General features: G+C 32.6%; 1 protein-coding gene across 1 annotated transcript; it reads right to left on the bottom strand.

Annotated features, from left to right (window-relative positions):
• Window positions 1–3,123: 3,123 nt before the first annotated feature.
• On the bottom strand, window positions 3,124–20,709 carry LOC149547197 (putative dynamin-related protein 4A). Its single transcript, XM_089791545.1, has 3 exons — window positions 20,504–20,709; window positions 4,503–6,484; window positions 3,124–3,618 (listed from the first exon to the last, which is right to left on the bottom strand). The coding sequence occupies exon 2, from the start codon at window positions 6,481–6,483 to the stop codon at window positions 4,876–4,878; it is 1,608 nt and encodes a 535-aa protein (XP_089647671.1). The 5' UTR covers window position 6,484; window positions 20,504–20,709; the 3' UTR covers window positions 3,124–3,618; window positions 4,503–4,875.
• Between the last annotated feature and the right edge of the window lie 476 nt (window positions 20,710–21,185).

Genomic DNA, 21,185 nt, shown 5'->3' with positions numbered 1-21,185 from the left:
AAGAGTCTAGATGAGTCTAATGTTTTCACCTAGGAAATTGTCTAACCATGCTCAAGGTAATCTTCTATCATTAAATGAAATTTAAAAGAAAAGTTACTCACTAGGCCTCCTACCATTAATTCTTCTACACCATCTTGATTTCAAGCAAAAACTAGCCATGCTTCTAGCCTCCATAACACAAGAAATTTTATAGGGGTGTTGAGGTAGTTATCCTAGTCAATGAAGATGGGTTTTATCAATCTTGAGCTCATTGTATTCAATCTTCCTACCTGATCTCACAATTAGGCTTTAAAAGATGACTAGGCCTATTAGGACATCAATTAGCTCTCCAAACTTAATATTTTTGGATTTTCTCCTTTAAGGTCTTAACAAACCCCCTACTTCCTTAGGGTTTTAGGACACGTTTTTTAGAGTACTTAAAGATTCCTAAGGTTTTAGAACTTCAAGTTCTTGGCCTTTACCCAAACCCAAATTTGAGTGTTTCTAAGGTTAAACAAAATTCTAGAACCAGTTGTGAAATAATGGATTTCAACCTCCTTAGAATGGACTTGTGGAAAAATTCTAGCGATCCTCGAAGGGTCATAAAATATTTAATGTGGAAATCATAGTAGGACTCAATTTTCTTCAACCCACTTAATTTAGACCACTAAAATGATGGATCTCGGTTATTTTTATATTACACAACTAAGAACTCCACACAACTTGTCAAATATATACAAAATGGTAAAATAATCTAATGTAACACACCAAAACCAAAAATTTTTTGCAAACAATCCATACATGATGAAATACACTTGATTATTATGTGTAGAAAACAATATTGTTAACTTCCATTAAGCAACTTTCTCTAGAATTGACCAACCACCTTGCCTCCTGATTTGGAAGCTCTCTTGTAACCAAGATCTAGCTTCCTCAACCACTTGATGGCTGTGGATAACCACCTACAACTTGATATCCCACTTTTGCAAAAATTGCTCCAAAAGTTGTCAAAGTTGCAAAGTTACATCTTTGCAACTTTTGCAATATTTGGACAACTTCTAGAATTTATTTTGCCTAGATTCTTACCCAAGGTAGGAAGGTACAAAAAGGTGTATCAAATTTATTTAAGCCTATTCCAATCCATTCCAATTCAAATTTAACACTAGTTGCCTCTTGGACCCTATTTGACACATTTGACAATATTGACAACATTGTGCAACTTTACAATTTCTCATCAAAAAAATTTCTTTGCTTCTCCAACATGCTCTAAAAGAATCAAAATACACCCTAGGTCTAGTCTAGACCCTTATAAATTCTCTCAACTCTAGCTGGGGTTTTCACACCAAAACTATAGGACCTAAGTCCTAGGTGCTCCTGCACCATTGAGGGTTTACACAATTAAAGATGATGTGCATGATTTATCATAATAATTAGGAAATTGAAACTAATCTTGTTAGGGTCTGTGACTAGTGCCATATAGAGGCTTATTTTCTTATTTTTAAGTTTGGTGAACATGTTTCAATTTTGTTTCATAGGGGTGCGGAAAACAAAATACAATCACATTTGCATCTTGACTTGATTGTGCTACTCTAATAAGATTGATCTAAGTCTATTATTATTATGACTTATTTGTTTAGTTATATTGGACAAGCACATTATTAGACAAATACCTTATTAGATGGTCCTCATTTGAGCTTGTGATTGAATATTATTGATCTATTTTTATCTACTTTGTGAGTACATGTAGAGTAAAGTTTTCTCCTATCCCATACAAATGTATATAAATATAGTAAATGGATGGTCTTAATTAGAGTTGGTGATTGGATAATCTGTATTGGTGTTGGTTGTGAATATTGATGTTATTTGTCTATGGATGAGTATATTAACATACAATTACCTTATTAGGTAGTCTTCATTTGAGCTTATGGTTGGATTATCTTCATTAGACTTGATTGATTGGATATTGACCTTATTAGAGTTGGTTGAGAATATTAATCTTATTTGACTATTTATTAGACAAGTATCTTATTGATTTAATATTAAATATTTTATTATAACCTATTAGAGTTGGTTGTGAATGCTAATCTTAGTCTTCATTTGAGCTTGCAATTGGATGGTCTTGATTATAGTTGGTTAATCAAATATTAACATTATTAGAGTTTGTTGTGAATATTAATTTTACATGTCTGTTTATTGAACATCTTCATTTGAACTTGTGATTGGATGCTCTTCATTACAGTTGGTTGATCCGATGTTAACCTTATTAGAGTTGGTTGTGAAGACTAATCTTATATTTCTATTTATTTCATAAGTACCTTTTTGGTTTAATCTTTTCATTTGTATTTTTTGTACCTTATTAAATATTTTATTATAACCTATTAGACTTGATTGTGAATGATAATCTTAGTCTTCACTTGAGCGTGTGATTAGATGGTCTTGATTAGAGTTCATTGATCAGATATTAACCTTATTAGAGTTGGTTGTGAGTATTAATCTTATATATTTCTATTTATTGGACAAGTATCTTTTTGGTTCAATCATTTCATTTGCATTTTTTGTACCTTATTATATATTTTATTATAAACTATTAGAGTTGGTTGTGAATAGTAATCTTAGTTGTCTATTTATTGGACAACTACCTTATTGGTTTAATCTTTTCATTTGTATTTTGTCTCTTATTGTGTATTTTATTATAACCTATTGTACAAATCAGATTTTACCTCTTTAACAAATAAATAAGATGTTTATAAATAACATATAAAATAAGAAATTATGACTTTGCCTCTTTATCTATTTAATAAGATGTTTATAAATAAAAATAAATAAATAAAATGTAAAATAATAGATAAATGTAATAAGATACCAATATGAAGTTATTTACTCAATTACTTATTAATATCCTAGTACAAATCCATCCTATCAACTATATAAAATACATCTCCATCATATTTTTACACCTCATACTTGATTACTTATCTAATATCATAGTAAAAATCCATCCTATAAAATATATTTCCATCATATTTTAAGACCTCTTACTCAATGATTTTTCTAATATCATAGTATAAATCCATCCTATCAACTATATAAAATATATTTCAATCATTTTTTTACATCTCTTTAAAAAAAACGATGATAAATAAATAACCATAAATGTCTAATAAATATATTTAAATACCAATATAAAATTATTTATTATGCTTGGTACAAAGCTGCCTAAAAGCTATATAGAATAAATACAACTTACAATACTTGCATTTATATATTCATAGACATCATATCTATCTATCAACTATATTAAATAACTTACATTATATCTTTTACATCTACTTATCCAAAACAACATTACACAAAATGATGTAGTGACGGCATATCTATCCATGACAACATTAGACAAAATGATGTAATGGCAGCATTTGCTATTATTGAATCACCATCACACCCTGTGCATCTCATTGTCTTTCTACCCATGCTATCCAGCCGAATGGGCCTTCCATCCAACGCTTTTCTCTGTCCAACTCTTTATATGGTTGAAATACCATCTTGGCCACTGCAAGATAGATTCAGATTCATTATCATTGTTGTTTATACATACTTCTCTGTCCAAATTGTTGTATGGGTGTATCACCATCTCAGCCACTGCAAGAGAGACTCATTATTATTGTTTATGCATCCAATGTTACATAATGATTAGTAAACAAATACGCCTTATTTAAACTCTAAAATAAATAGTTAAAAATGATCTTTAAATAAACATTCAAAAAAGACAATATATTGAACCAAAATAAAATATAAATAATTTGAAGTCACATTTTCGCTTATTGGAGACTTATTTGAAAATATAGAAATTTTCTTATTCTAATACAAGCTAGACTTTAGAGATTTTTCATTTTGTTTCGTCACCGTATTTGAATTTTCATTTCACGTAACGACTGAAGCGAAAAAAATCCCATAGTGGTGAAGCTTAGAACTCTAGAGTGTAGCATTCCAGATTATTTTATTTGTTCTACGTATTAAACTTGTTTCATTACAAACAAGCACAACCCAGTGTGCAAAGAGCCAATTGACTGTAAGATTTCATTCCTAAAACAGTTTTGAAATAACAATACTCCCATTAGTCGATCATCAAGCAAAAACCAACAGACTAATCTAGTACTCGTTGTCACGAGATTATTTGATCGTTTTATTCACTTTATAAATTAAACTTATTTCATTATAAACAATCACAAACGCAGTGCTCAAAGAGCCTATTGAGTGTAATTTCTAAAGAGAGATTTCATGCCCAAGAACAGTTCATGGATTGAAAACACAGAATTTCACCAGATCATCTAACAACATCAAACAGATTGGGATGGAATAAGTATAAAAGGCATCTCTTCCACATTAGAGTCGTGCAGATAGAGATCTAACAACTGTAATTTTTATTCAATGCAATAACCCAAAAACACTATTTGCCTGATTACAAAAACACAATATTTTCAGAGATGTGAAGCAGAAGCTATTCTATGCTTCTCCAAGCTTACCATTATCAACGACTTTGGAAAATGCAGATTTCGATTCTCTCAACAAAGTAATCCTCTTGAGAAGGTCTATTCTCTTTGTGGCTATTTTTGGTCTTTCTTCAAGAATATCCCTTATCTTTTCTGACTCAACACTTCCTACAACCTCCTTAACAAGCAGGTTCTCAATATCATCTTCAACCATTTTATGAAAAGTAAAGCGAAGATGAAGAGGAATCTCATCAGCCAGCCTAATCTTTACCACACTCCAATATTCCATGGTGCTCGTCTTTATGTCGAACGCTGCATCCAGCTGATTACTACCTCTTGGCATATTTTTCAGATTGACATCTCCAATCCCATCAAGTTTAACAGTAATTAGACTCTTCTTTATTGCCTACATAAACAGTTTCTTTCGTCCCTCCCAGTTTCGCTGGGACTCCAAATAAACAGGATTTAAGGTAAAGATAATTGTCTTTTGCATATCGAGGTAATCCCGCACAAAGCGTATGCATTCCTCCCTTTTCCTATCAATGAGAATTTGGAAAGCTCTGCGTGCGGCTGAATGAAGGTTTGGATAGTATTGAGTTTGCGTATCAATGACACGACATACAACCTTGTCTATATACTGGCAAGCTTTTATGGCTAAATCTGTGCTCTTTTTTGAAACAGATGTGATCCGTCTTTCCAGAAGAATGGCTAGAACGGAATGGGGCAGGAAGTTTGAAAGACTAACCCCCTGAGCTTCATCTATTAATTTTACTTCTTCAACCAGAAATCTATCTGTGTTTTCTGTAATTGCAATTGATAGATCTCGTGAATAGCTCTCAAACATTCTACGGAGGCAGGAAATGCAATGCATGTCAGGCTCGTCAGGAAACAGCTCAATATCCCCCTGTACAATAAGCTTCTTCAACATACCTTTGATGGAACCCACGACTCTCGTGAACTCTGTCACGGCTTCTGCAAAGTTTGATGAAACACTGGGAGGCAAAGAATTCAGTTCTGATTGCCTATTCGAGAGTGCGGCGTCAATTTTATTGATTATATCCGGCAAGCTTTTTCTGATACTCATTTCTTGAATGCGCATAAGCTTTTCGGCCAATACAGGGATTCCAACCATATTCTTGTCAATTTTAGAAAGGTTGGGATCTGTCGTGAAGAGTTCACGTTCTTTTTTCCTGGCTACAGAAATAGTTTCATTCCCTACCCTGTTTCTCACACAGACATAGCCGAGACCTATTTCCACTGCATTATCTGTCACTTTCTCGACCACACCCTCTGGGGCTTTGTCTACCTTAGTGACAACAGCCAATGTTCTCTCCCCCTTTTTATCTACTTGTTGGGACATTCTTATCGACTCACACGTCGAGAAATCCACAGCAGCAGATAATACATTCAATATTATGCTCTCCTTGGGGGCTATGTATCGCTTTATGATGCTTGATACTTGCTCGTAGATGTCCGGGGGCTGTCCATGCACAGGCACCCTTGTGATTCCTGGAAGATCAACCATGGTGAGATCTGGAGCATTGGGCTTCGATACATTGAGCGTTATTGGGGTGTCTTTGATACTCTTTCCCTTTCCAGCGATCTCCTCTGTAACGGAATTGAGTATTTCTGTAATGCCTGATTCATTATAAATGATCTGTTTCTTTCCGCTGTATTCAACGGCTATTTGTAATTCCCTTGGTTCGCAGTTATGCAATCTCATAATGAGGGGCACTCGCGTACAAATTCCCTGACCTTTTGGCAGACTAATGCCTGCGAGAGATTCCAGAACACTTGACTTCCCCGATGATTGATCTCCAACGACAACAATACTCGGAAGATTAATACCTTCTTTCATTACTCCTAGATCACGCAGAGTGTCAACTGCGTCTAGTAGTGGACGAATATGTTCATTGTAACTCTCTGTAAGAGTTCGGGTTTCCCCTTGCTTACTACTTGGATTGTCAAGCACAACGGCCTTCATGCCTCGCTCTTCAACCGATGGGCTAGTCATTCTGCGTGCATAAAATTTAGACAATTTATAAGAAAACATTTGATTTAAATTCTACTCCAATTATTTCCATTATGGTGTATTGAAATACAAACAACAAACATGATACAATATTTGGTACTAAGAAACGCAGGGAAATGTTTAAATAAGAGTACAGTAAATGTCACGAAACGATTTGAAACAAGCAATTTGGTATATGCACAGTGAGGATCTTTTTTCCTGCGTTTCAAAGCTTGCAGTTTTTTATTTTCTGCAAGCTGGACACCTTTCATTGGTCACTTGTTCTCGGTAGTTTTCATTTAAATTAAAAGTAGGCTTTTGTGCGACCTGTAAAATTCACATGATTTATCTTGTTGAATGCAAGGCTTTCAATATCTAAAAGGGATGAGGCTAAAAATTCTGTACTTCTTTGTTAGATTTGTTAGATTAAGCTTTGCAAAACCTCAATTTTTTATAATGTTAAACAATAGCAATTGGTTGCTATATTATTGGGCAACTAAACAAGCATAAAAAATATTGAAAATCTTGTTTCTTCCTGAGAATACATTCTGATCATATTTGTTCTTAAAACAATTAAACCAGAAATTTTGGCTTTGCAGAGAAATTTCATGATGTTCAAGTTTGGCAGTTCGAAATAAGCCAACTAAGGTCAGAAAAAAATACAAAGGAAACAGTAATTCAACTGAAATTGCGGGATATGGCGAGAGAGTTATATATGTAGGAAAATTTTAAAATATACACTGAAAATTGTAAATATACATGCCATTCATATGAAACTAAGCACAAAGCATCTCATTTAAACATTACAGAATCTCAACATACACCATTTGAATGTCATCTAGGATATAATAACCGATTTCAGTACTAAATTGTCAATATGCATATCCACTCTTGCTTATTTTGTGCACTTTTCCATTGCCATTGTCCTTGCCTCATTCCATTTTTAACCATTTGATTTGTTCACATTGTTACAATTGCTATGTGGCTTACATTATTTATTAAAAGTTTCATTCAAAATAATCATATTGTGTGATTTATACAATCTAAACAAAATCTGATCTTTGTGCTTTCATTCATACAAGAAGCAGCAAGAAGGCCAAAATTGAAGCACATTGATAGTCAAAATGGATAAAATATCCCTACAAGTTGTAAATAAGCATAAAGTCCATCAATGTTATACTCAAATGGCAAAAAAATGCAGTTAGACACTAAAAATTAGGTACTAGCATCATTTCATGGCTGCTAGAAGTCAAATTAGGCTAGTGAAAAAAAATTTATTGGGATGATAAACATCTTAGGTTAACCTACCGCCCCCAAAATGGCAATGAAGAGCTTGACTTTCTTCCCTTGTTATTGTTTGGCAGAAAGCCAAAAATGAAAACACTTTACTAACCACAATTTCATAATGAGACCAACTTGGACAAAACATGTAGTAAGCATGCCTACTACTGCTACCAACGAAAAATCAAACACTATTTTGCAAAAAGTTAAAAAATGAGTGTATGAAACCATGAAACATAGCATAACATAACATGTTATTGCACCCTGAATATTGACCCACTGACTTCATCATTTCACATACCACCTTGAATAAAAATGTGAAATGGAAAGAGAAATTGGAATTATTGATAAACATGAATATGCAGACCTTATGATTCAAAAATATAGTAATAGCTCATCCACATGCTTAAAAGTGCTTGAAGTCATGTGGTTGAACCTAATTGGCTTTTCTATCTCATACCTATGTATAAAGGGAATAGTGAAATGAAAAAAAACAAGGATAATATATGTGTTATCCCACCACCAATTAGATGAAAGCTTGTAGCCAACGGGCCCACCACTACTAACATCAAAAACCCCATCAATGTTTTATAGAAAGACAAATTTTACCTTGCAATGTTTATTTTTCATAAAGGGATAATGAGATGTGTTATCCCACTCTGAGCATTGACGCCCTGACTTCATCATTTTGCACCTCACCTTGAGGAGAATAATTAAATGCGAAAGAAACCATGATTGTTGATTACCATGAAGATACACAACTTAAGATTGAGGAAACATGGTAATAGCATTGGCCCACATGCTAGAAAATCAAATTGACAAGAGTCATGGAGGAACACCCATAAATCGATGCTAGTAAATCATTATGTGATTATTATATCGCACAGAGAGGTGATTTTCAACATGGTAAGGGCAGAGAATTTTTGCAGTACATGTTCATGCAGGTCAGGAATCGGTTTCTGTTCTGACTATTCAGGGTTGACAAAGGTGGGGCGATGAAGTTGAACGTGACCTCCATCTTCATAACTTCAAGAAGAAATTTTATCATTCGAATAAGGGTTGCAATGGTGATTGCCTACAATGGGTTTTCCAAAAAATAAAAGATGTGTGGACCAAGCTTGGAGATCTTTTAACGATTCTTCATGGCGAGATCGATCTGACTATCACTGATTCACTTCAACTCTTTCATGGTGATAAGGAGGATAGAGGAAATATAATCCTTCTTTTTGAAAACAGAGGATCGATCGTACTTTTTGCAATCAGAGGTTTCAAGGTTCTGACAAAAGCATCAAATTTCGTAGGAAATCATGGAGGAAACCCATAAAAATAGATCAAAGGGGATTGGGTAGGGTTTCTTATCGACTATAACAAGATGTGGCCGAATTATCTCATTATCAAATCCTCCTGTGGTGAATTTCATCAGGAGATTCGAATTGATGAAAATTTCAAGATTAAGCAAAGACAACTCAGGTTGGGTTACCTTACCTCCCAGTACGAGCATACTAGAATCAAGGATGAAAGGGATTTTGTCGAGTAGCAGTCATTTCCTGATTGGCGTGCAAGATCTAATATGGGTTCTTCTTCTAAGGATAATACTGTAAATTCTCCCAACAATGGTGTCATTTAAACTTGTCTTCTCAGTTTGGGATTCCCACGGATGGTAGGATGATTGATTTGAAATTGATAAATAATTTGACAGTTTTTCCAAACACAGATAATAATATTCAGTCCAGGGAATCGTCTTTGGTGGAGTTGGATGTTCGCAATCAGGTTTCTCAGGATTGGCAAGGGTAGGTGAATGGAATGGATTCACTGTTGGGTCCTCCAATTTCAAATACGGGAGTAGTAGAGTCAACGATGCCTCATTCTATTATTCTAGAATAATAATTGTTGGATCAGGAGGCTCTTCCTCTGGTTGACTTTTTTCCGCAACCTGGAGCTATTGATGTTTCTGCTCCTCATGACATCGATAAAAATCTAATGCCTCCTCTTTGTGTAGATCAACAACGTGGGGTTGTTGGAGAACTACTAACTTCAAATGATTTTGAACAAACAGTGGCTAATGTTAAACTTTTGAAGGGTGACATTTAAAACCTTTTAGCTAAAGAACTTAATGTGGATTATTTGGAGTAGTTTGTTGATAATCTTATTTATAACGTGGTGGATGAGGAAATTAAATGCGGTATCGCTGATGAGGAAGGAGTCTAATTTGAAATTGCTTCACGAATGAGGATGGATGTTCCTCGTTTTCTTGAAACTATTGCCTCCCACTTGGCATGCTCTATCACCTCGAGGGAGACCTTCTTAGTCTAGTAAAACATCTGAGGAAATTGTAGCTGGGTTCAATGTACTTTTGATTTTGGAAAAAATCTTAGGGCCCGTTTTGCTGCAGGAATAGAAATAGGGGAATAGGAATACATATTCTGGAATAGAAAATGGGGCTACGTATTCCTGCTCGCTATTTAGTTCAGCCAATATTTGATGGGAATTCGTGGACACCAAAATTTATGTTTTCTAAAATTAAAAAAAGTGGAATAGAAATACGTATTCCAATAACACCTATTTCGGTAGAATTGCAAAACCCCATTTTTGGGCCAAAATTGGAATACATATTCCTATTTTACTTCGTATTCTAATTCCGTTTTGGTGCATCTAAACGAGGAATTCAAAATTTTTGGAATTTATATATGCCTATCCCGCTTGTATTCCGTTCTCCAAACGGGCCCCTAAGGAAGAGGCAACAACCTTAATTGCAAAACATTTGGGAAGGAGAGCACCAAGATCTCTAAGGCAACAATGAGGCTTTTGTCGTGGAATATTAGAAGACCAAATATTTACAACACATGTTGATAATGTATTAATGCAAGAAACTAAACTGTCAAATGAAGGGGTTACAAGGTTTTTAAGGGCTGGAAAGTTTTGTGTTACTCTTTTTCTCCATCGACGGGTGCATGTGGAGGTTTGGAAGTGGTTTAGAAATCCTCTTGTTGCTAGCTTTAGGTTATTACATTATTCTCCTAATTGGATGGTGCTTTATGTTTCGCAATCCTACTTACATTTTTACTTAGTTAATGTTTATGCCCCAACTTTAGTGCTAGTGAAGCAAAGATTGTGGATTTTTTTTTATCTCGGCTTCTTGAGTTTGGAGATTCTATGGTAATTATGGGACGTAACTTTTATGCTTCTTTTGGGGTTGATGATAAAGTGGGTGATATGATGCCTTCATTGAAAGTCACACATGATATTTTGAATTTCATTGATGGTAATGCTCTTTTGAATTGTAAATCTACTAATGGTGTGGTGAATAGGTTAAATAAATAGAAGGGATGTAATTTTTGGGGGTCCATTTGGATAGATTTCTTCTCAATTCAGTTTGGGTGTTGGAGATGGGTTGTTGCTCCTCTTCTGTCTTAAACTTCTTAGGTTCAGACCATTCTCAGATTAATATGTTTGTGAAGTCTACCTGGTCATCCCTAGGCCTAGGTCATATTTTAAGATTGAACCAATGTGGTTTTCTAATAAGGAATTCTACTCCCTTCTTGTGAAATGGTCGAAGGAATGTCCTTTTATAGAGGGCTCTAGGATGTTTCATCTGGCAAATAAATTGGGATACTTAAATAGGTCTATTTAGGCTTCAAATATCTCCACCTTTGGTAACATCTTCCAAGAGAAAGAGAATTTTTTGGAATAGTTGAAAAACAATAGAATGAGTTTATAACTTTAAATGGTTTAACCCCTGATGTATATGAAATTCAAAAGGAACAACAGGAGAAGTTGGAGATGGAATTATTGAGGGGGAAATGTATTGGAGACAACATTATAGAGTGTTTTGGCTCGCTGAAGGTAATAAGAATACTAGATTCATCCATGCTTATACAAAACTCCAGAGGCATAAAAGTTCAAATTCTTAGATTATAGATTCTTTGGGGAATATATTGGATTAAGAGAAAGATATTCGTAAGGAAGTAGTCTCCTTTTTTGAATGTTTACTGAAGGATGGGGGTGGGTATCATACTCAATGTCATCATGATATTCTTGATTGCATTCCTAAATTGGTTATGTATCAGCATAATGAAGATCCATTGAACCCCTTTTCCCTTAAGGAAGTTTGACAGGTTGTTTTTGACATGGCATCTAATAAGGCTTTGGATGCAGGTGGGACAACTCCTCTTTTTTGTTAGAAATACTGGGACTTTATGGGGAATTATGTTCTCCTTTCTATTGAGGAATATATGATCCACTATAACATGTTGAGGTAATTCAATGCTACTTTTATTACCCTTATTCTAAAGAAAGTTAATCCTCTCTCTCTCTCTCTCTCTCTCTCTCTCTCTCTCTCTCTCTCTCTCTCTCTCTCTCTCTCTCTCTCTCTCTCTCTCTCTCTCATTTGTGGACTTCCAATCAATTTCCCTATGTAATAATGTTTATAATTTTTGTACAAAATCCATTGCATCTTGTTTGGCCAAGATTTTGTCACTTATGGTTTTTGACCAACAAGTTGGATTTGTTCTTGGAAGGGAATCCATGGAGGATGCAATGGTGGCTCACGAAGTCCTTTATTCTATTCATCTTCAGTAATGTCCTACTATGGTTCTTAAATTAGATATTATGAAGGCATATGATAGGGTTAGTTGGCATTTCTTGAGGTCAATTTTTCTCAGATTTGGTTTTCATAAAGGGTGGGTCAAGTGGGTGATGTCTTGTGTTATTGGAGCCAAGTTCTCCATGCTTATTAATGGATCTCCTTATACCTTCTTCTCTACTTCCCTGGGTCTTAGGAAAAGTGACTCTTTATCTTCTTTTGTGTATTCTACTTGTTGAAGGTTTGAGAAGATTGATATGATTCTGTTGGTTTGTGGAAGGGCTTTTCATTTCATAACTCCCACTTTTCCTTAAAACATAACCTCTTTGTAGATGATTCTCTTCTCTTTGGGGGGGGGGGGGGGGGGGGAGGAGGGGATCTTTGAGAGATTTTATGGTTATCAGAATTACATTATAGTCATATTGTGAGTCATTTGGTCAAAAACTTAACTTTGAGGAGAAAAAAAATTCTTCTTTAAAATGAGAGATTTAGTTAAGAGATCAATTCAACATTATTTTGGATTCTCAACAGCACACACTCTTTGCAAGTACTTGTGTATTTATTTTTTTCCATGAGCACTATAAATCTTCTTACTGGTCTGATATCTTATCAACAAGCAGAGAGTGAATTTCTTCATGGAAGGCTTGTTGGCTATCATTGGTTGGTAGGATCCTTCTCAACACATTAGTGTTGAGTACTATTGCTAATTATGTGATTCTATTTTATTGGTGCCTAGGGCTTTCATTGTTTGCTTGAAGTTCAATGTCTTACTAAATTTACTTGGTCTGGGAATATGGATAATAGCAAGAAGATCCCGCTTATCTGTTGGGATAACTTATATTTCTCTAAAGAGTCTAGTGGTGCAAGTCTTCATAATCCTCTTAAGAAGAATTTGGCCCTTGGTGCTAAGCTGGCCTAGAAGGCCAATGACTGCCTAGATGCTATATGGGCTAAGATCTTCATAATTAAATTTACCTTGACTCTAATGATCCACTCAAAATAATTACTATGTCAACTCCTCAATTAGATAAGAAATGTGGAATTTCTTGGTGAAGTGCAGAAGTTCTATTCTTCCTCATTTATGTTGGGCGTTGAATTTAGGTGAGAGGGTTTCCTTCTAGACTAATCTTGGAATGTTATTCCTCTTCTTTTGTTAGGAACTTTTTCCAAGGGCTCATGAGATTTTGGAACCTTTCTTGGGGTTCTTGAAGGTGTCTCATTATTTTACCTCTACCTTAGTTAATGGTATGCAGTGTTTTGTTTGGAAGGATTTCTCTTATTTCCAAATTCACAATGTGGAAATGGTATCGTTAAGATCTAAACTTCAATCTAGAAGGATTTATCGGAGTGATAAGGGCAATTTTCTAATCTAGACTAAACATATTAGTGGGAGGTACTTTGTCAAATATGGTTACCAATCTCTGGTGGAAGACATGATAGATTCTAAAATTAGTCTTGATACTCTACTGTACTTCCTATCGGAGGAGATTTTTTATGGTTGGCTTTGAATAGAAGAATCCTCACTTTAGATAAACTTGCAAAACTGGGTATTTCTAATAATTTTCCTTGTTTATTTTATAATTCTCATAGGATAGAGGTTGATCATGTTTTATTACACTATGATTTTGCTCAATTTTGCTAGTCTATAGCTTTTCAAAAATTGGGGTGGCAAGGACCTCTTCCTGACTCATTGTCTACACACCTCTTAGGTTGGCCTCTCCCAAATTAGGGTTCTTTCTTCTCATAATTAAGGATAATTATTCCAGCTCTAATTCCCTAGGGTTTGTGATGGGAGCACAACAAAAGAATTTCTGGATGGAAGTATCCTCAATTGATAAAGTTTGGTCTCAAATTGGGAATTCAGTGATTGAGAATTTGAATGCTTATACACATAGGACAAGGACTCTTTCTTCATTGTTCTCCAATTATGATAATGAGGTTATGAATAGGTGGAAGAAGGTTTCTATCATGTGCAAATTGGTTTTAGTAGGGAAAAGGAAGAAAACGGATATACGGAAGGAAGTTAAGTGGTCTCCTCCTAGGGATGATTTTTTCAACTTAAACTTTAATGGTGCCTCAAAGGGTAATCCAGGAAGGTTGAGGATCGATGGAGTGATTAGGGATAGTAATGATGTAGTGTTCAAAGAATTTTCTTCAAGAAGTCCCGATGGTTCTACTAATTAGGCTAAAGTTAGAGCTCTTCTGGGAGTGGAAAGATTGGTTGTACAACTAGGTATTTCTCATATCTTCATTCAAAGGGACTCACAATTGATCACATCAACACTATCTAGAACTTCTCTATTGTATTAGGACCTTCAATATGTCTTGGGAAAGGTATGGAGATTGCTTCATAGGTTTTCAAATGCTTTGATTGGTTATCGTTATAGGGAGGGTAATGGTTTGGCTAATTGATTGGCCAATTTTGGTTCAAATTTGAGTTAAGATGAGGAGCTTCACATTCTTGATATACCATCTCTTCTTTAGCTTTTGGCCTATTCCAAACTAGACCATGTATTGGTTGGGAGGTGTCTCTTTTTTCATGATGGTGAGGTTTTTGGTGCGGCTATTTGCTAATTTTCTTCATATGTTTTGGCTTATTCCAATTTCTTTCTATGTAGCACTTCTCTCAATCTAAACTCTTTCTTTGGAAGAGTGGGTTGGTAGATATGGTAGATATGCTAACAAACCAAGGGAGATGCAGAGGTAGTTTTGCATTGTAATCACTCTTCTTTTTGGTCTCTTTTATGCAATATGTTTTGGGTGTTTATCTTATAATCAATGTTTTACTTTTCCTCCCCATTTTGGTCATCTAGATTGAGAATGTGTGAGGGTGGATTGGTTCTTTGGTCATCTTTTTTGATGCCCTCTTTACTTGCTTTTACAGTTTGTAATCACATTTGTAACTCTATCTAGTTTAATAGAAGTACAAGTCATCAAACCTTTTATCTTTAAAAAATCACATTCTTTAAAGAAATAGGATGAATAAATATACTTTTATTTGATTAAAATGTATAAAAAATGGTAGTATTAAAAGTAATTTTAAATGTATAAATCTAATCTAATTTAATAATAATAAGTCATTGAAATCAATAAAAGATAAACAACTCTTGTTTCAATTTTAATTGAATAACAAAAGGATATATAATTACTTATATAAAATATAATATGATTTTTTTAAATGACTAGATTTATAAATATAATCCAACTTTTGAAAAAATAAAGTGAAATTTAAATTGTATACAGATATAAAATTTTAAGTATAAGAAGTTATATTTTAAAGAGAAAATTTGCTATTACCAATTTGATTGGAGAAAAAGAAGAAACAAAAATAATTGTAGTGACAACATTTTCACAATTATTAATTTATTCTTTTTAAAAGTTTAAACTTTAAAAGGATATATAAATACTTATATAAAATATAATTTATTTTTTAAATGATGATATTTATAAATCTAATCTAATTTAAAATTAAAATATATTTAAAGTAAAATGTAAATTTTATAAAGATATAAAATTTTAAATATAAGTAAAAGTTATATTTTTTTTAAAAAAAATCGCTATTAACAAAATTTGATTAGAAAGAATGTGGAAAAAATAATAATTATAATGAAAACACTTTCTTTGTAGGTAGAATAGGTTGGACTCTAGATTGTCTTATTATTATTATTATCATGTGTTAAGATCAAGTAGGTGAGTGAAATTTAAGACCACCCCACTACTATAGGGCAAGTGTGCTCTACTAACCATTAAAACCAAACTTATTATTGTTCAATTGGATGCATTTATTTATTATCTATATTACATTTTAATGTTGATTTATTTTTCTTTTATCTTTATCTTTATATCATATTTTTGTTTTAGATCACTCCCTAAAAAAATGCTACTTCAAATTTTGTCCAATTTTTTTAAATAATAAATTAATATGTTATCTATGTTTGTATATATATTTGGAATAAATAAGAAAGACCATCAGAAGAAATGAGCTAAAAAGATTGTCTATAATTTTATTACAAGAATTAAAAAAGGTTACACTTTTAAAAAAATATTTAATTTAAAGAATGTATTTGATAATAAGGTTTTTTTTCCACTTAAATTCATTATTATATAATATTAAAACTTAAATTTATTACAATAAGGTTTAAAAAATTATAGAGTAAAGTTAGGTTTATATATTTAATGAATACAAATTAGAATTCAATTATACATAGATTTTCATAAAAGAATCTTGTTTATATTTAAAAAATAAAATATTAAAAATAACTATTATATTATAAAAATAACATTTAAAATTATATTACAATTCAATCACTCAATAGATAAATTGAGAAAGATATTACAAAATGGTAATTTGTGAAAAAGAATTATAATATTTTTTAATATTAAATGTAAAATTTAATTAAAAATAAAAATTTATTCAATAGCCAATTTAAATATTAAAATGAAAATTTTCTTCCTAAGTTTAAATTAAAAGACAACATTAAGAGTCATTAAATCAATTTCAGTTTAAGAAGCAAATTAAGAGACAACTTTTTTATTTTAGTGTAATACTAAAAATTTCAATACTAAAAATTTCAATTTGCTTTAAATTTGGTAGAAAGATACCTCCTACTTATCAATGATATTAGAATTTTTTTAATGCTTATCAACAAAATATATTTTATTTTAAATATTAAAATAAAAATTTATTAGCATTTAGGTGAAATACTTTATAATGGATGTATTTAAAATTAAAAAATTGACAAAACCAAATTTGACCACCATTATTCCATTCATGGGGAATGCTCTATCTGGTGGAACCTCACCTACCTTGATAAACCTCTTGCCCTTACCAAAGGTTGCTCTACGAGAGCTTGGAACTCTAAAGGAATAAAATACATGATGGATCTCCTAGATCATGATACTCTTATAAGCTGGCATGAGTTATGCACTAAATTTGATCTTCTTGCCTCTCAAATCAGAACCTACAATCTCATTAAGAATGCTTGTGCCTCGTTGAATCTTCCCTATGATGTTGATGTGGATTCACATCATTATCTCTCCTTCAAACGGTAGGATGGTACCTTGCTAACCAAGATTAAGGCTAAAGAAATTTACAAATTTCTTAATTCTAATAATGTCGTGACTGATCATGTTAACAAAATCTGGTACTGCAATTTAAGCAGCTCAGATTTGTAGAAAACCTTTGACAGTTTGTGGAAGTCTCCTATCCCTCCCAAGATTAAGTTTTTTAAATGGCAGCTCCTTCTTGATAAGCTCCCTATTAGAAATCTGAATATTGGCTTTGACATTTGTTCTATATGCAGAGTTCCAAAAACTATGAGACATATTTTTTCGATTGTACCTTTGCTAAAGAAATTTGGCTTATGTTTGGCTTCTCTATTACTAAGGATATCTATATCTTTGATATTATCTTTGGCTATATATATGGTTTAAAAAAAGATTCTAACCTTCTTTGACATATTCTTTCATCCTTCATTCTGTGGAACATTTGGAAATGTAGGAATGAAGCCAAATTCCAAGGTATAGATAGAAGTCTTAGGTCTGCTACATCATGAACTTGGAACGTGAAAAATTGCTGAGATTCCTTAAAAATGGGCATGCTAAGATGTTCATATATGAGATGCGACATGGATATGAGCTAGCCAGTCTTCTAGATGATAAAATTGCCTTTGACAAAGCCATGGACAGCCTGGTTGAAGAAATTTTACGTACCTACTCTTCTCCCTACCACAAGCTGGATATGTATGCTCAATGTTTGGATAGGAAAAAGGTTGTCTGGATGGAAGGAGTGCAAGGTTGGACTACTTGGTTGGAGGACCAAAATAATGTTCTCACTTGATTCTTGTTGTTGTTGCTCTTCTTTTTGCTCTCTCGTTCTCTTATTTTGAGATTATGATGTTTCGAATTGCTCTTTTGAGCTAACTCTTAGCTCTTGGGCTGCTATTGTATTTTGTTCTCCTCTTGATGATTAATAAATTTTTTTTAAAAAAAAAAAAAGAAAACAAAACTTACCATCTCAAAAGGACAGTGTGCTATATGACAGCTTGCACAACATTCAGTGGTGGGCCACTTCATCATCTGAATCTATGTACCTATTTCAATTGCACATGTACCTATTAATATTTTTTTATTAGATTTCTTTTGGTGGGGGTATTATTTTAATTCATTCTCTCTCTCTCTCTCTCTCTCTCTCTCTCTCTCTCTCTCTCTCTCTCTCTCTCTCTCTCTCTCCCCTGTGATCTATCTATTATTTATATTTTACTATATTTTGAATATTTACTTTATTTTATTATAAAATTATTTTATGGTTTCTTTTAAAAAAACTTAATTTCTATAAATTAATATAATTCTCATTTATGTTTCATTTATTAAAAAAAATGTTGTATGAATCTACATAGTAGAGCACCATTTATAAACTTCTACTTTGACATGTCCTCTGGTACATGTGGGATTGGGGTCATACTAGACTGTGCAACCTAGTACATACCAAAAGAAGCTCTTTCCAATTTAAATAGACCCTAGACATATTTCATTTTAAATCTTATTAAATAATATGAAAACATTAAATTCATAGGAATCATTAAAAAAAAAAAAATGAGATAAAGAAGATAAAGAAAATGTTAAGATAAATAGCAAGAAAAGACATGACTAAGTACTTGTACAATTTGATGGTCCACTTTTGTTTCTTTTAGTTGAAAACATTCATAATCACAAAAAGACATATTTGTATAAATATTTTAAAGAATGTGATAATTATAAATATATTTTTCATATGCCATCATTATTAATTAGGAGAATAAATTATAACACAATTAAAATTATAATCACATATTACTCATTTATTATCATTAGGTGGAAGAAGAGAACCAATTACTTCTAACGATATAAGGATTTGTGTGAAAATATATGGAATATCATAAGGATGAAAATTGCTTAGATTAAATTCAATTATAGGGATTTGAAAATTATTGTCATAATTACGTGTGGTTCTCTTTTTTATTGTAGAAATTATGATGATACTTATGATTTGTTTATATGATAAAATTGTAGAGATCAAATTGAAAGAAAACCTAGTACATAATTTTTATATATCATAATCTTGAATCACTTAATACTCACTTAAGAACTATCCTAGAGGTTAGTTTCTCTCCCTGCCTCCCTCCCTTAAAACACTCCTTTAAATTTTAATTTATTAAATCCAAAATAATTCTAATTATATTGTTTCATAATTTAGAATTCTATTCTAATATAATAAGAAAATAAACTTATAAATTAAGGGGCAATGTTTCCCTATGTGTATGTGTATGTGTGCATGCACACACATACGCACATGTTTGTACTTAATTACTTCATTCCTTAGTAAAAGAGTAGTTTGACAAAAATCTTAATTACTTCTTTCCTTAGGCCAATCACTAATATTGAAGAGAGAGTCTACAATTATATTATAAATTTAAATTAGTTTTGGATATAGTCAAAGTCTTGACCAGCTTTTGGCTTAGGAGAAATTGAGGGTCACTTTCTATTCTAAGACTTTAAAAAAAAATCTCGAGTATTGATTAGGGGAAAAACACTCATAAACTAACATGGGGCTAATCATTATGTTTTTGTGCTCACGAATCCTTAGTTACTAATCTCAAAGGAGCCTCAAAAATTATCAAACATGTACTAATAGTCAATCATTTTAAAGTTATTTTTGTTGGCAATTGGTCCTTTTGTGCACTAGTATTGGGAGATTTGTCTACATCTATTAGAACATTTGCTCGTAAGTATTAAACATTTTAGTGCAGAACTGATTTTTTGAATAAATAACTATTTGTACATTTTTAAGGGAGTATCTTGATGACACTTTGAGATAGCCACTTTGTGACCTACCGATGTTTGACCATCTCTACAAAGAATTCCATTGATGTTCAAAAGAAACTTAAATTCTAAAAATTAAAAAAATTCATGCAAATCTAATATACCATTTAGAAGATTTAAGAATATAAAATGGACAGAAACTAATATGCCTCCCCTAATATCAAGCCATGAGGCCTCAAGAAAAGGATTACTTTGAAGCGAGGAAAGAGAGCGAAGTATAAATGCAATGTGACATTAAACATAATTTGCAACCAGAAACATAACTCTACTCACAGGCAAATTTAGTTACGAGTAGTGTACCTCGATGACTGCTGCACTGAAATCCTTGCCGTTAAGCTCGCATAACACCGCCAAATTGTTTGCTCAGATGGTTGAACGAGAATACCGTGAAAATTGCAATAATTAAATGGGATGCAGAGATAAAATGCAACAACTATCCTGAATTTGGTTTGTTCTGGCTCGGACTACATTCATTTGTATGCGGTGTAAGAAGAATATAATGACGAGGAGCATCTCAGATTAAAGTGAAGTATACGATGTAAGAAGAATATAGTAATGAGCACCATGTGAGAATAAACTAAAGTGAGGCGGGGACATCTAAAGCAATGTTGATGCTTGTTTTGAACGCTTCTCTCAATATTCTCGCTACTTTCATTATTCATGCTTTAATGCTTGCTTTTAACACCTCTTTCAAAAAGTAGAATTTAGGTTTCCACCCAACCTTATAATGTGGGAAACAATGCAATTTAAATGACGTATGTCATAGAATTTAACTTTGATTTTAACTTTGATCGAGTTAACTAACCTAATATTTGGGAGAAATATCACAACTATGGGTAAGCTTCTTTCCTGCTAACAAAGTTGGAATTCTTTCGAAAATAACAATATAAATTAAACTTTAAATAGATGTGTATAAACAATATAAATTAAACTTTAAATAGATGTGTATAAATAGATTTTATTTTTGATTAAATGATGAGTG

Source organism: Cupressus sempervirens, chromosome 7 (assembly GCF_028749045.1).
Source record: "Cupressus sempervirens isolate cs-2001-9-10 chromosome 7, ASM2874904v1, whole genome shotgun sequence".
NCBI classification, from domain to species: Eukaryota; Viridiplantae; Streptophyta; class Pinopsida; order Cupressales; family Cupressaceae; genus Cupressus; species Cupressus sempervirens.
Note: the sequence above shows the minus strand (reverse complement) of the source record. Positions and strands in the feature narration are given on the sequence as shown.

What these genes read in the sequence shown, in the direction of transcription:
- LOC149547197 (XM_089791545.1), bottom strand. Translation starts at nt 6,483, where the DNA reads ATGACTAGCCCATCGGTTGAAGAGCGAGGCATGAAGGCCGTTGTGCTT.